This window comes from Triturus cristatus, chromosome 4_1, assembly GCF_964204655.1.
Source record: "Triturus cristatus chromosome 4_1, aTriCri1.1, whole genome shotgun sequence".
NCBI lineage: Eukaryota > Metazoa > Chordata > Amphibia > Caudata > Salamandridae > Triturus > Triturus cristatus.
The window spans coordinates 1,220,635,748-1,220,649,555 of NC_140585.1; the positions used below are offsets into that span (position 1 = coordinate 1,220,635,748).

The window sequence follows — 13,808 nt, forward strand, 5'->3', positions numbered from 1 at the left end:
TAAGGTCCCGCTCTGCACTGATGATGCCCTCATTTTCTTTACAACCAGAGACCTCTGCCCCAGTCTGCTCCAAATCTTCTGTGAGACTTCAGGTCGCTGTCAAGAAGAACAGGTCTACCATATTCCCATTTCTCCCCCCAACTCTCAGAACTTGGGATGGGCCACCTGCTTCTAGATAGCCATGCATAGTTTCAAGTACTTGGGAGTTAGTCACCCCTGACCCTTCCCGGACATGGGAGATGAATATTCAGTTGCTTCTGGATACACTGGCGGCAGATGTCAAAACTTGGTCACATCTTCCTTTGTCCCTCATGGGCCGCTCAGCTATATTCAAGATGGTTACCCTTCCCTGGTTCCTTTATATCCTTCTAAACTAACCATCCCTCTGCCAGAAACCTTTTTCCAGACAGTGCATTCCATGTTACGAAGTTTCCTAGCCTGCACTAAATGTTTTAAATCCACATATGATGGGGGTGGGGTTGGGGGGGATTGACACAGCCAACACTGAGTCCTATTGAGCGTCCCACCTAATAATTATTAATGAATGGTGGTTTGATACCCAGGAAGACCCCGCTTTTGGGTCAAAGGATGTTACGGAGGGCGGCACTTTTAAATTGTAAGCCACTCTCCAGAAAAAATGTAATCTTCATCACAGTCTGTTTTACCGTTATCTACTGCTGTGCCATGCCTTAACACCGCACATTCACAGGTTGGAAGCCCTCCGTGGCTATAACCGCCTTGAGCCTAAATTACTCCTGGGGGAAATGGATACACATAAAATAACTCACATATATTGGCCCTAATCGGCCATATGCCCAACTCATTTGCTACATGGTGTAAAGCCTGGGGGAGGGAATCGGGGCCTTGGCAGATGAGAACTGGACAGATGCTAGGGCATCCCTGAGATGTTCAGCCAACTGCGGCTCATACAGCTGAAGAAAATAAGTTACTTACCTGTAACTTTAGTTCTCCAGTATTGGAATCTTTTCATAGATTCACAAACGATTAAGAGAGTAAGTAAGGAAAATTATGAGCAGAGCTCAGTGGAGACTCCCTAGCCCAATGTGTGGTAGAAAATCTGAAAGTCTGAGGTTCTCTCTGGAGGAGTCTAGAAGGTGGGGTGTTCTGATTGGCTAAGGACTTCTTTTGGTCTTTTACAAAAAAAAGAGATGGATATGTTACAAAACTGAAATGGGCCTACGCCTATTTTTCTAGTTTGTGCTAGCTTTGCATTGCTGTTTGAATATACCAGGGACTCACATCTCGACGACGGTGAATGATTCAAGAATGTGCACACTGTGTGGGAATGTGCTGCAATACAAACATACTGGACTCAAATTCTGGCCTGTCTGAGCCAAGTATTGGGACGCCCCATTCCACAGATCCTAGGTTGATTCTCCTCCATATCAGCAAATTTCGAGGATGACCGATACACAACCACCTTCCTCTGGCTCAGCCTAGCTATAACTAAAAGGGATATTACTCGTCACTGGAAGGATACTGCATCGTCCCCAATCGCAGAATGAAAGCAGGGCCTGGACTGACGCCTTAACAGAAAAAGGCAGGTATACGAAGCCTGGTGATGCCCTCTAAAATACGTTTAAATCTGCCAGCAAGGGAATGACTAAAGAGGTATCTCCAGTGCGCAGCTCAAGGCTAGAAGATCTGGACTCGATACAGAAGTTCAGACTTATGGTGGTCCGAAACACTGACACAGCCAATGGCATTATTTTGGGACCTACTTACCTTTGCATTCTGTAGACCTCTGGGCTGCCGGTGGGAGGGTGAGGATTATGTGAAAAGAATTTCACCTTGTTGTTATATGTTTACCATGTTCTATGGTGTTGCATTGCTTCTTTGATGTTGAAATCATATTAGAAACTCAATAAAATGTTTTTATTTTTAAAAGCCAACCTATATTGATTGCGCTTACTTGATGGTAATGGGAAAGAATACTGTGAATGTCTGCAACATCTTCACTCGAGATCTCCTTTATGGCTAGTGTCCTATCATAAGATAGAAGGAAGCGGCCATCATGAGATTCACTCTCGCTGTAAGGTGGGCTGCGGGTGAGGGAGACCTGAAAAGAGAGAGAGTTTATTTACAAAACGAAAAGCATGCAACAAATGGCTGAAAAACCGACACAGATTAACTGCCACAATGGGGAAAGACTTGCATCAACCAGAACAAAGAGTACAACAGACAAGGTAATGCCACATATTTTTGGTGCATCTTTGACAGGAGGCTCTTGGTGCCCGGTTTTGCTCTTGGTACCTGGTTTTACCATGAAAATCAGCTGCGTGTTGAGGGACAGTGAAAACGTACTGGGTTGATGCGTCACTAATAAAAATTAAATGTTACTTAGTTGCAATCCTAGTTCTACATCATAGGTACTCTCACTGAAGTATACACCCCAGTGATGAACAGTCTGGCGACACCTCCATAAGTCGGCAACAACATATCTTTAACTGCATTTTATCTACTAAAATCTGCAGCAAAACACACACAAACGTATACGTTTTATAAAGCACGAACATGACCAATCAGGGTATCAGAGTGCTGTACATATAGCAGTATAAATAAGTTGAAAGAACAAGTAAGGGAAATTACCTGTTTAATAACACAGAGAAAGCAATAAACCTGCACTACAGGAAGTCACACAGCCAGGACGTGCACTAAATTCAATCAGATCTTTTACTGAATGCTAATAGACCTATGATGCACAAAAGTGCTCAGTGAGATACTACTGACATAACCAAAGGCTACTCTCAATGGCTGACACCGTTCACAACTAGGACGTTACCAGACCTGCCATTACCTCGTTTGCACTACAATGACGACCATTACTACACAGTTACATTTTTTCCTTTAAATATATTTATGAGTCACTGCAAAGCACAGGTAAGTGTATGTACGAGGTGTGAAGGACTTTTGTAGCATGCAATCTAGGAGGCAGTAAACTTTTTTCTCATACCACTTTTGCTTCACTGTGGTAATAAACTGGAATTTGATCCTTACATTGTAGTAACGTCAAAGTGTGTTTATAACTACAGTTTGCCTCAATAATGTACAGGGCAACATTTACTTACAGTCATGTCTCAACATTATTTTTCACACAACACTGCTCACTCTTGCCAGTTACATTATCATGCCACTTAGTCATCGAAAAACAGTCAGTTCACAGTGCAAAACACTAGTTGCACAATATTCGCCACTCAACTCTATAACTGCACCACGTATTTGCCCACGGCCACTCCTACCTCAATTCAGTTTTTTGGAATCTAACTCTGCAGTGTCACTTACTCACACATGCATCACTCACCAGCCACTCAAAACTCCTCAGTTGTAAATATCAATCTATTTTGCAATATAACTGGTCCATATAAGTCCTGTTCACCCCAAGCTGTTCACACCAGAAACACTCACTCAGCTGCATGCACCTTCTCAGCCATCCACATACCTATCCTCCTTTAACACAAATTGCATAACTCACATTAATCACTCATTCGCGGTATAGTTCGCCCCTTCTACCAGTCATTCACTCACCACACTACTTGGTCTCACACAACACCACTCAGTCACCTGCAAAATTAGACACTTATCACAACAAACTGATAACATAACCCACAACTCTTAATTGTGTACACCATTTACTCACCATCATTCACATACAGCACTCTGTTACAATATCAAACACACAGAGGAGATGCAATAACACTCACCCATGTCATCACCCCTTCACTCGCTCTCACACATTCAGCCGCATGCAACACTGGTCATCCTCTGAGCAAACCGCTATTCAACACACAAAAACAGCACCACTTAAACCGCCAATCAATCGTCCTCAGATTGTTAACATTACTTTACTTTCAATACATTGATCCTGAAATAATGGAAAATTCTCATTGTTTTGCGTCGAATGTGAATTCTTACTGAAATACGACATTAAAGTCAATAAGGGATGTTTATAATGGAAAATTGTACTGGTTACGATAGGACTGCTGCAGATAATATGTATACCATGTGAACCACAATGTTGGATTAATCATTGAAATGTCAATGAAGATTGTTTAAACTTTTTTTTTTACTTTCAATACTAATCACTCAGTCATGTCTCATCCACAGCTACATGCAAGCCCTTTCAATCTTACAGCATAACCCGGAGGCTCACTTCTCAAACTTGCTGTCGCTGAGAACACTTACCTCAGCTACTTGCGCTGTTCATTCACTACGTCAGTTCCTGAAGCAGCCCACTTTAACTGTAGCAAAGCAGTTTACAGCTCTAACCCACAGCCATTCGGTAACACCTCTCCCATATATCCTCTCAAACACCTGTAAGGTTCTCCATGGACAGTCACAACACAAAACCGTTTTCACAATACCCTAAACACCCTCTTCCGTTTGGTAATACTTATATCACTGCCATGTTCATTATCTACACCATTCACTCACATTAGCAAGAAACAAAAACTGTTGCATTGGACACCTGAGTAAGCAAATTCTACTGTCGCCCACTCAGAACATAACTCAACTGTAATACCTTCTTAAACTTCACTTGTACACACCATGTACTCATCCATAGCCATTTATACCTCACACTAACATCCATTCACAGCAAACCTGACACTTCATGCACCCATCACTCATAAAAAATTACTCAATATGCTCACTCGTGTGTCACTGTAACCATCCTTACAACCATATCTCTTAGTGCTATATGGGAATATCCTGATCCCACATTTCCAAAGTCACTCAAAATGTCACTGTCACGCAAAACATTTATTTCCCCGCTTTCAAAATCCATTACCACTGTAAACAGCATTTGATCATGCCACTTGGTATCATCTACTTATTACTACTCACCACCACCACACCAATCACCCACTGCTGATACTAACTTTAACAATATCCCTTAATCCCACCACCATTCAACTGCAGTATCCTCCTTGGCCACTCACAATTTTGCAGAAGCTCATTTATAGGCCTAAACCACTGTTCATCACAACATGCCTTGGCTGCTTTCAGAACACATCCTCCACCTGAGGTATTATCACCTACTCTTACGATCGCTATTTACATCTGCCTCCCTACTACTAATAAGTAGGAGCCACAGACCATAATTTGAGAGTAGATGATAGGCAGGATTAAAAGGAGTGAAGAAGTGGCATTGCAGGGTTGGTAGTTCTCCTTGCTGTATATTTGCACAGCGTTATGATTGGAGGGCAAGTTCTTATCGTGGGAGTCTGTAGCCATTCAGGTAGGAGGCAAGCATGCATGGTTTAAGCAAGCATACTGTAAATTGCTGAGAGTGGGTGCTGTTTGAATGTGATTATGCATCAAGTGTTAGGGTCTTCGTGCTGTGTATAGCCTAGGAGTTGATTACAGTTGGATGGAGAATGGGACCCTAACAGGACCTATCCGGGTAGAGCTGCAGCTGAAGGGCTTAACGTAAAATAAACAACTTAATGCCTACCTAACTGACTCCAGTCTCGAGGGTGGGGCCCGGCCCTAAAACTACATTACAAGATTACTTGCCTGCTATACAGTTCTGGACAATCTCTTGGGATGAGAAGTCTGGGACAGAGCTATAAATGGTTTCTCAGAATCATAAACCCCCACAGCCTATTTCAGGACATCTAATTGGCTGCCATTAACCAATCAGAACAGGCCTCTGTTGTTAAACCCTTCCAATTGGCTACTGGGAACTCTCAAAATAAAAGTGTTGCCCTGCCTTCTCAGACCATTTTGTGGTACAGAAGCTTTTCCCGTATGTGGGCAAGGAACCAACTCTTCTTTCTAGTTCACCCGCAAAGCAGCTCAGGATTTTTTCGGTAGCCACGATCCACTCTTCAAGCAAATGTTAGAAGATGTGATTTATTCACATTTACATATGGCAAAAGTGTTTAACCAGTACTACTTATGAGAGCACCCTGAAGTAACGGACTCATCTTTAAGTCTGTATCGCATCCTTTTAGAGTAAAAAAGACACACCCATGAGTGACGTGCATATATGTGTATGTCTGCATGCATATCACTACATATTTCGATGTGTAGGCACATCTCTATACATGTATATGTTTATTTGTTTTTAAAAAATCCATTCCATAACCTTTGTGCCATCACCTCTCTGTCACTCATGCCAAAGCTTTTTGACTACTATCAACTCCCAAACATTCTTTTCAAACTTCCCCCTCCTTTTAGACAATTCGCCCAACTAACATGAGCACATGTCCACTATCCCCAATATCAACTTACAGCTTCCCTTTCCCAATCCATTCCCAACATTCTATCCCAACTTTAAGCAATGCTAAACGCACCGGAACTGAAGAGCACATACTTACTAAAACTAACAAGGACTAAAGAAAGCCCATAATAATAATGTACTATTTAACTTTAACTCTAATCTTGGGTTGCAGAGCAGCATGCTACTCGCCGCAAAGCACTATAATGCCTCGTCAGGGATAGCAAAGACTTGAAAACACAATTTACAATTAAAAAAGGTACCTGGTTTCAAAGCTATGAAGAAAACCTGACAGGCCGATATGTAAAGACCCCCCACGTTGGTGTATTGGTTATACACAAAGACAAAACATGTTTATTGTTGTACAGTTCAATGGCACTCATTGTATCTACTTTGGAAAGATGAAACACTAAATGAACCTGCAACCAGGAGGTCAAGCACAAATATCTTGAGAGGATACATTATTTCATTAAACCAACAGACATAGCTGAGCTACTAATGAAAAACAAGCAGAAGCCATCATCCGAAAAGAGCATAGGCTCATAGGCATAAACAACAGGGGAAGGAGGGTGCTCACCATTATTGACATACCTGATAATCCACGTCATCAATTCCAAAACGTTCCCGAAGATTCCTGAATACCTGAGGGCAGTACTCCTTGAACTTAAAGTGGCTAGGCAAGTTTTCACTGCAGAAAGAAAGCAACAGAATTAGTAGCCACAGTAAAATAAAATGATTGACATGTCCACATTGGCTACATGCAAGGACCATTTTGGAATCCGTTTCTTCAGCAGGGCCAAATAAGGATTAGTTTCTTACCTGTAACTCCAGTACTCTTGTAGGGGAATCACCATTGAAGTCAAAAGCGTTTGAATAGTTCCACCCACTTGCAGGAGTCCTGGAGTCAGGGGTGTGGAATTTAATAAAAGCAAGCATTTGCAATGCAATAGGTCTCGCATTATAAAAGTTTGAGCAGTTGGTATTGCTAATAATAATGCAACACTAGCTATTGGCATTGTAAATGATAATGACATTTATTTATGTGTTTTTTTAATAAAATAGATAAAGGCATTGTCATGAACAATGCCAAATGCTTACACTTTTGCAAATGCGAGACCTATTGCATTGCAAATGCAATAGGTCTCGCATTTATAGGAGTTTGAGCTATTGGCATTGTAAATGACAATGCTTTTTATTTAAGTTTTTTTTTTTTAAAACATAAATAAAAGGCACTGTCATTTATAATGCCAATAGCTCAAACTCGTATAACTGCGAGACCTATTGCATTGCAAATGCTTGTTAGAGGGGGAGTCTTAGGCTGTGGTGCGCATGTTTGAAGTCACTGTGAGCAGCCACCTCGAAGGTGCAGGCTGCAGACTCATCTTCTGGTGTATATGTAAACGTATTGGGGCCGCTGCCCCTCTTTACATTATTGAAAGTTGACCATGTTTTCTGTCCCCCACATACAGATCTTCGGTGCGGTTCGCAACAATTTATCTGAAACAACCATGCTAAAAGTACATGCAAGAATCAGTTTGCTCCATGAAATGGGAACCCTGCAGCCCCAGGCAGAGAAGAATGCCTGGTCTAATTAGATAAAACGCGCAGCTCAGATTACCGCGGAACTTTGAACTCAGCCAGAGGCCCAATTCTCACCTCTCTGACAATACCGCGGTATCGTCTGAATGGCTGGCGGACCAGAGATCACTTAAAAACTCTGTTCAGTCCCACTGGCAAATGCCCACAAGAGAGATACCCTGTTTGGTGTGAGAGATGCAGGCAGGAGTCGGCTTAAGTAGCAGAATGCCAGAAATGAAGACAGGGAGAAAGAGAGAGTGTGAGAAAAACACAGCGACAAAAGGAGACCCAGAGAGACTCAGTGAGAAAGAGAAACTAAAAAATTGTCAGAGAAAAGGGGAGAGGAGGAGAGGAAAACAAACAGAGAGAATGACAGAGAGAGAAAGAGAGAAATTATATTAAGAGAAAGGAAGGAGGGGCACAGGGAAACTCAGAGACACAAAGTAAGAGGCAGACAGAGACAGACAGAGGGAGCGAGAGAGAAATAGGTTCAGTGATATAGAGACAGAGAAAGACTGAGATAGATATTATACATATCGAGAGAACTAGATATATATATAGAGAGGTGAAAAGAAACAGAGGGAGAAATAAGAAAGAGACAGAGAGGAAGGCAGAGTAGTAGAAAGAGAGATAAAGAGATGGGAACAGGGAGAGTGCAAGAGAGAGAGCGAGGCTCAAGGGAATGGGAAGAGAAAGACAGAAATAGAGTAGAGCAAAGAGAGAAATAGATGAAAGAGACAGGGAGGGAGAAAGAGGGAGACACAGAGGGAAAGGGGTGAAACCGAAAGAGAAAGAGAGTCAGATAGAGAGATGGACATAGAGAAAGTGAAAGTGAGAGACTCAGAAAGACAGAGAGGTAGAACATTTCATGCAATTTGGTGTGTGCTGCTTGAAAAAACTGTTTAATCGGGAAAATAAGATTTTATCTGACTGACTCATTGTATGACTAAACCCACCCAAAGGGGAATGGCGTCAGAAGTGATTGTTCTGTCATCATGTCAGCTCAGCATTAGGCAAAGATAAGGGTGTTTGTCCTCTACGAGAGGGTCTGGAGGTTGCACGAGTCTCTCAAAAACAACTACGGCATCTTGAATTTAAATCAGATAGCTGGGTAGACAACAGAAAATGTGCCGGGGAGGCAAGGCTATGATGTCGCTGTAGGTAATGCATGAGAAAGGGGATTGCAAGTAGTTGGGCGTTGATACACAGGAAAACAAGCATTAGCCGCATGCGCGCCTCGCGCTTAAAGTTTTTTTAAAAAACGACAAAAAAAGACAAGCCCGGCGGAGCGTGGCGCGCGCGCTTGGGGGCGGGGGAGCGCATTCCAGGATGACACAGATGGTTTCCATCGAGTTCTGGTTCGCATGGCTGAAACAGTCTAAGTTAGAAAGGGGGAACAAAAAAAGAGAAAAAGAACACACAAAATATGAAGCAAAAAAACGTACAAAGCGCACAAACAATGGGAGATGAAAAGAAATAGATCGTAGAACTAAAGATGGAAGAGAGCTGGATAAGAACAAACAATTATACCGCTAGAGGAAAGGGGTGAACACGAGACATTAATACGAAAATAGAGGAGATAAAAGAAGAAAACGACAATGATGGAAAGAAAACTGCATAAACACGAACACACTGTGGTGGATTATAAATCCTGCAAACAAAAGTCACCTTGTGCACGGTTATGCGTTCACCAAGCACGGATCTGAACTCGGTAACTCGAGCAGCACCCTAAGTGATGAAAACAGTGTGCGTAATGTCTGGCGCGTAGCTTGGTCAATACGTTTGGGGGAGGGGGGTTGGGAGCTTCTTTTCAATATAGCCTCAAATAATCTCTCAAAAACACCCGCCGCCTTGCTTTGCAGACAGATATAAATGCGATTTACTCAGCAGCATGTACATTTTCTAGTTACTTTAAAACGTGTATGAGCATAGCAAGTCTAGAAGCGGCTAAACTATTTGTGTAGAAATCTACGGGCGTTGTCGAAATTGGTTCCTTGCTGGAAGGAAAAACGTATATAAAATTCACTCTGCAACAAGACTACAACTGAATATTAAGACTCAATGAGTAAAGGAGAGGCATTCATGGAGGGAGGAAGGGAGGCGGCCGTGAATGTGAAAGTGATCGCGATCAAACATCAAAGCGGCCGTGCGGGCGCGAAAGTGAAAGAAAACGAGTGCTTTCAGGCTGCCAAATGGTGCGCGCGCCCGGCGGACATGCACTGTATTTGGAGGCCTGAAAGCACTCGTTTGCACTTCCAAAACTCGCTTACTATAAGTCTCGCCAGAGCAGCGCTAAAGCGCTGTCTCAGGCGAGACCTAATAATCTACTTGTCCATGGGGCAGGTTGCTTCATAAATCTACTTGTCCTGTAACAAAATCGCCTTGTCCCTTTTTTGCCATGTAATGCGGTGAGAAATTATGGCAGCAATCTCATTATATAAGAGTCTCTAATTATGCCAGGGCTCGTACCATAGTAGGGTTGAATACTAGCAATTCCCTTATGTTGCTACGTTTCTGCAGGTCTACATACGGGGGCTGAAGGTAGTGGTAAGCAATAGTTCCAGGGTTGGAATGCCCATTTGAGTCTGTGCAAACCAACTAACTTGCGTGTTTTAAGGGTTTGCACCAACTCTTTTCTAATCTTTTCACGTACTGAAAAAGGTTGGAAATGTACTCCCGACAGGGGCAGACGTAAAACTTCTTCTAGGGTTGGGAAAAAAAGTGGTTGGAGGAAAAGTGAACTTAAAACATTCCGATTTTACAGGAGCAAATCTACACATGCACATTTGCTCACGCTAAAATTCAGTTCACAAATATTTTCGAGGAGTACTATTTCTTGGCCTACTTCTATAAATTATTGTAAATTCACGGAAACTGTATATATGCACTTAATGCAAGGATATATACCATGGATGTACTTTTGAGACTTTCTTTAATAATTGGGCCTCTAATTCAGCCTGGCGTCAACCATGACCTTTTGTGCTTAATAAAATTCTGTCTCTCTCTCTCTCGGTCTATCAGCTAGTTTCACTGTAAGTGACAGTATTCTGCTCTTTTACAAGGAGCATATTGGCACACAAAGTAATTTGGTTCAGTGCCTTGAACTGCTGTGGCAATGTGTGCTTTTTGAGACCAAAAACAGTTTTTGCTTTTGCCAATGCTTGTTAGAATGGTAAGGGCCCAGCAGCTCCCACACCGATAAGGTTTTACAAAAACTATGCCTAAACAAGTCACGCATTGACAAAACCAAAAGGCTGACCACCAATTTCAGACCTACGGGCTTTGCCAATGCTTGTTCATTTGTGTTTCCCACAATCGTATTTAAACTGGTTACACTGCTTTTCCATTATGAATATTTTTGGGAAATACAAGCATACATCAACATGTTACAAAATGATGCTGCAAAAGATATGGTACCTAAAATCTTACAGTAGTTTACCCAAATGTTTTTTTACCTACTTGCATTTTTTTGTGAACATTTTATTTTGAAAGCAAAGAATCATCACTCTTGCTTTCAAGCTTCGGCAAATATTTGCATATAATCAGAGAGCATTCTGGGAGCATTATACATAGCCTCATATTAGTAAACTTCGAAAACGTGTGTACACATTTATACTGGAACCACCGTCAGAAGTGCAGGCCGAGCTTACAACATTTACTTTTAGTGCTCACCCTAATAATAAAGGCTTTGCATTAATGAACCATAAGAAATATGCTACTTACCAGTATGCATCTGTTCTTGGCATGTAGAGCTGCAGATCTATACACTGTGCATAGATCGCCATCTGGTGTTGGGCCCGGATGTTTGCAGTTTGTTTTTCCTCTTGGAAAGTCTTTGGAAGTCACGAGTTCGGTGACTCCTCCTTTGGTTCGTATTGCGCATGGGCTTCGGCTCCATCCTCAGATTGTTTTTCGCCAGCAGGGAAAGATGGAGCGTAGTAGTAACAGTAAAGAAACCCATGTGGGTTGTATCTAAATAAGATAAACTGGAACGGATACAGGTAGCCGGGGAGGCGGGTGGGCGTGTATAGATCTGCAGGTCTACATGCCAAGAACAGATGCATACTGGTAAGTAGCATATTCCGTTCGAGGCATATGAGCTGCAGATTATACACTGTGCATAGATTATATAGCAGTACCCAACCCTAGCGGCGACCACCGGCATCCGTTGCAGTTGTTTCGAACAGTGTTTTTAGTACAGCCTGGCCCACACTAGCTTGTTGCTTGGTTTGCACATCTACACAGTAATGTTTTGTGAAAGTGTGCGGTGTTGACCATGTCGCTGCTTTGCAGATGTCATCTAGTGGTATGTTTCCTAGAAAAGCCATAGAAGCCCCCATCTTCCTTGTAGAGTGGGCTTTAGGGGGAACAGATAGCGTTCGTTTTGCTTTGTGGTAGCAAATCTGTATGCATTTTACAATCCACCTAGCTATCCCCGATTTAGAAATAGGGTTGCCTTTATGTGGTGGAGAGAAGGAGACAAGTAGCTGTTTGGTTTTCCTGAAAGGTTGTGTCCTTTGGATGTGGTAAAGTAAAGCCCTTTTAACATCCAGTGTGTGTAAAGCCCTTTCCGCAACGGTTTGAGGTTGTGAGAAAAAGACTGGTAATTCTACCGACTGGTTTAGATGGAATGGAGAAATGACTTTGGGTAGAAATTTTGGGTTGGTGCGGAGTACAACCTTGTTCTGATGCATTTGGAGAAAAGGTTCCTGTATAGTGAGTGCTTGTATTTCACCAACCCTTCTGAGGGAAGTGATGGCCACTAGAAAAGCTGTTTTCCATGTGAGAAATTGGAGCTCACATTTATGTAATGGTTCGAAAAGGGGTCCCATTAATCTTGTGAGAACTATATTCAAGTTCCAGACAGGTGAGGGTGGTACTCTGGGAGGAATTACTCTTTTGAGGCCTTCCATAAAGGCCTTGATGGCAGGCACTCTGAAAAGTGATAGGTGCTGCCTGTTCTGTAAATAAGCAGCAATTGCAGCGAGGTGTAACCGAATGGAAGTATATACTAGGTTACACCTTTGTAGATGGAGTAAGTAACATATAATGTGCTGTATGGACACATTTAACCCCTTCAGTGCCACGCCCTTTCCCCGCCCTGTGCCGGCCGTTACATTAGCGGGCGGGGTTTATGACGAGCTGGACTCGTCATGGGCACAGCGCGACCGCGGCCCATGACGAGTCCAGCTCGTCATGGGCAATGAAGAGGTTAAAGGATTGATTGTGTTGTTGTGGCAGTAAACAACAAATCTTTTCCACTTTGCAGCATAGCATGCCCTAGTAGTAGGGCGTCTAGCTTCCCTGATAATATTCATGCAATCAGGGGGAAGGTTAAGGTATCCGAATTCTAGGACCTCAGGAGCCAGATCGCTAGGTTGAACTGAGCTGGGTCCGGGTGCCTGATCTCTCCATGGTTCTGGGTTAGGAGGCATGGTGAGAGGTGTAGCTTTTGGTGTGGTACTACTGAGAGTTCCAGCAGTGTGGTGTACCACGGTTGTCTGGCACATGTTGGAGCTACTAGAATCAGTGTTAGGGAATGCTGTTGTAGCTTTCGCACCACTAATGGAATTAGTGGGAGAGGTGGAAAAGCGTATGCAAATTTGTTTGACCAGTTCCTCCATATCGCATTGCCTTTTGACAATGGGTGTGGATATCTGGCGGCGAAGCTTGGGCATTTTTTGTTTTCGTGGTTGGCGAATAGGTCTATGTGTGGATGCCCCCACTTCTGAAAGAACGGGTGAAGAACCTGTGGATGAAGTTCCCACTCGTGGATTCTGCTGCGTTTGTCTGCTGAGCAGATCTGCCACGGTGTTTTGGACTCCTGGGACGTGTTGGGCCAGGAGAAAGATTTTTTGTGGAATTGCCCATCTCCATATGCTCTGTGCTAATTGAGAGAGCTGTGGAGAGTGTGTGCCCCCCTGTTTTTGAATGTAGTACATGGCAGTCATGTTGTCTGTACGAATGAGGACTGCCTTGCCTGAAATGT

General features: G+C 42.9%; 1 protein-coding gene across 3 annotated transcripts in view; it reads right to left on the reverse strand.

Moving 5' to 3' along the window:
• Nucleotides 1–13,808, reverse strand: part of PIP4K2C (phosphatidylinositol-5-phosphate 4-kinase type 2 gamma) — a 310,827-nt gene that overhangs the window by 229,156 nt on the left and 67,863 nt on the right. For all 3 annotated transcript variants that reach the window (XM_085654599.1, XM_085654598.1, XM_085654597.1), the window contains exons 3-4: nt 6,833–6,929; nt 1,934–2,080 (exon numbers count right to left, since the gene is read on the reverse strand). In XM_085654599.1, the coding sequence (XP_085510725.1) occupies nt 1,934–2,080; nt 6,833–6,929 (244 nt within the window). The remainder of the gene's footprint in view (nt 1–1,933; nt 2,081–6,832; nt 6,930–13,808) is intronic.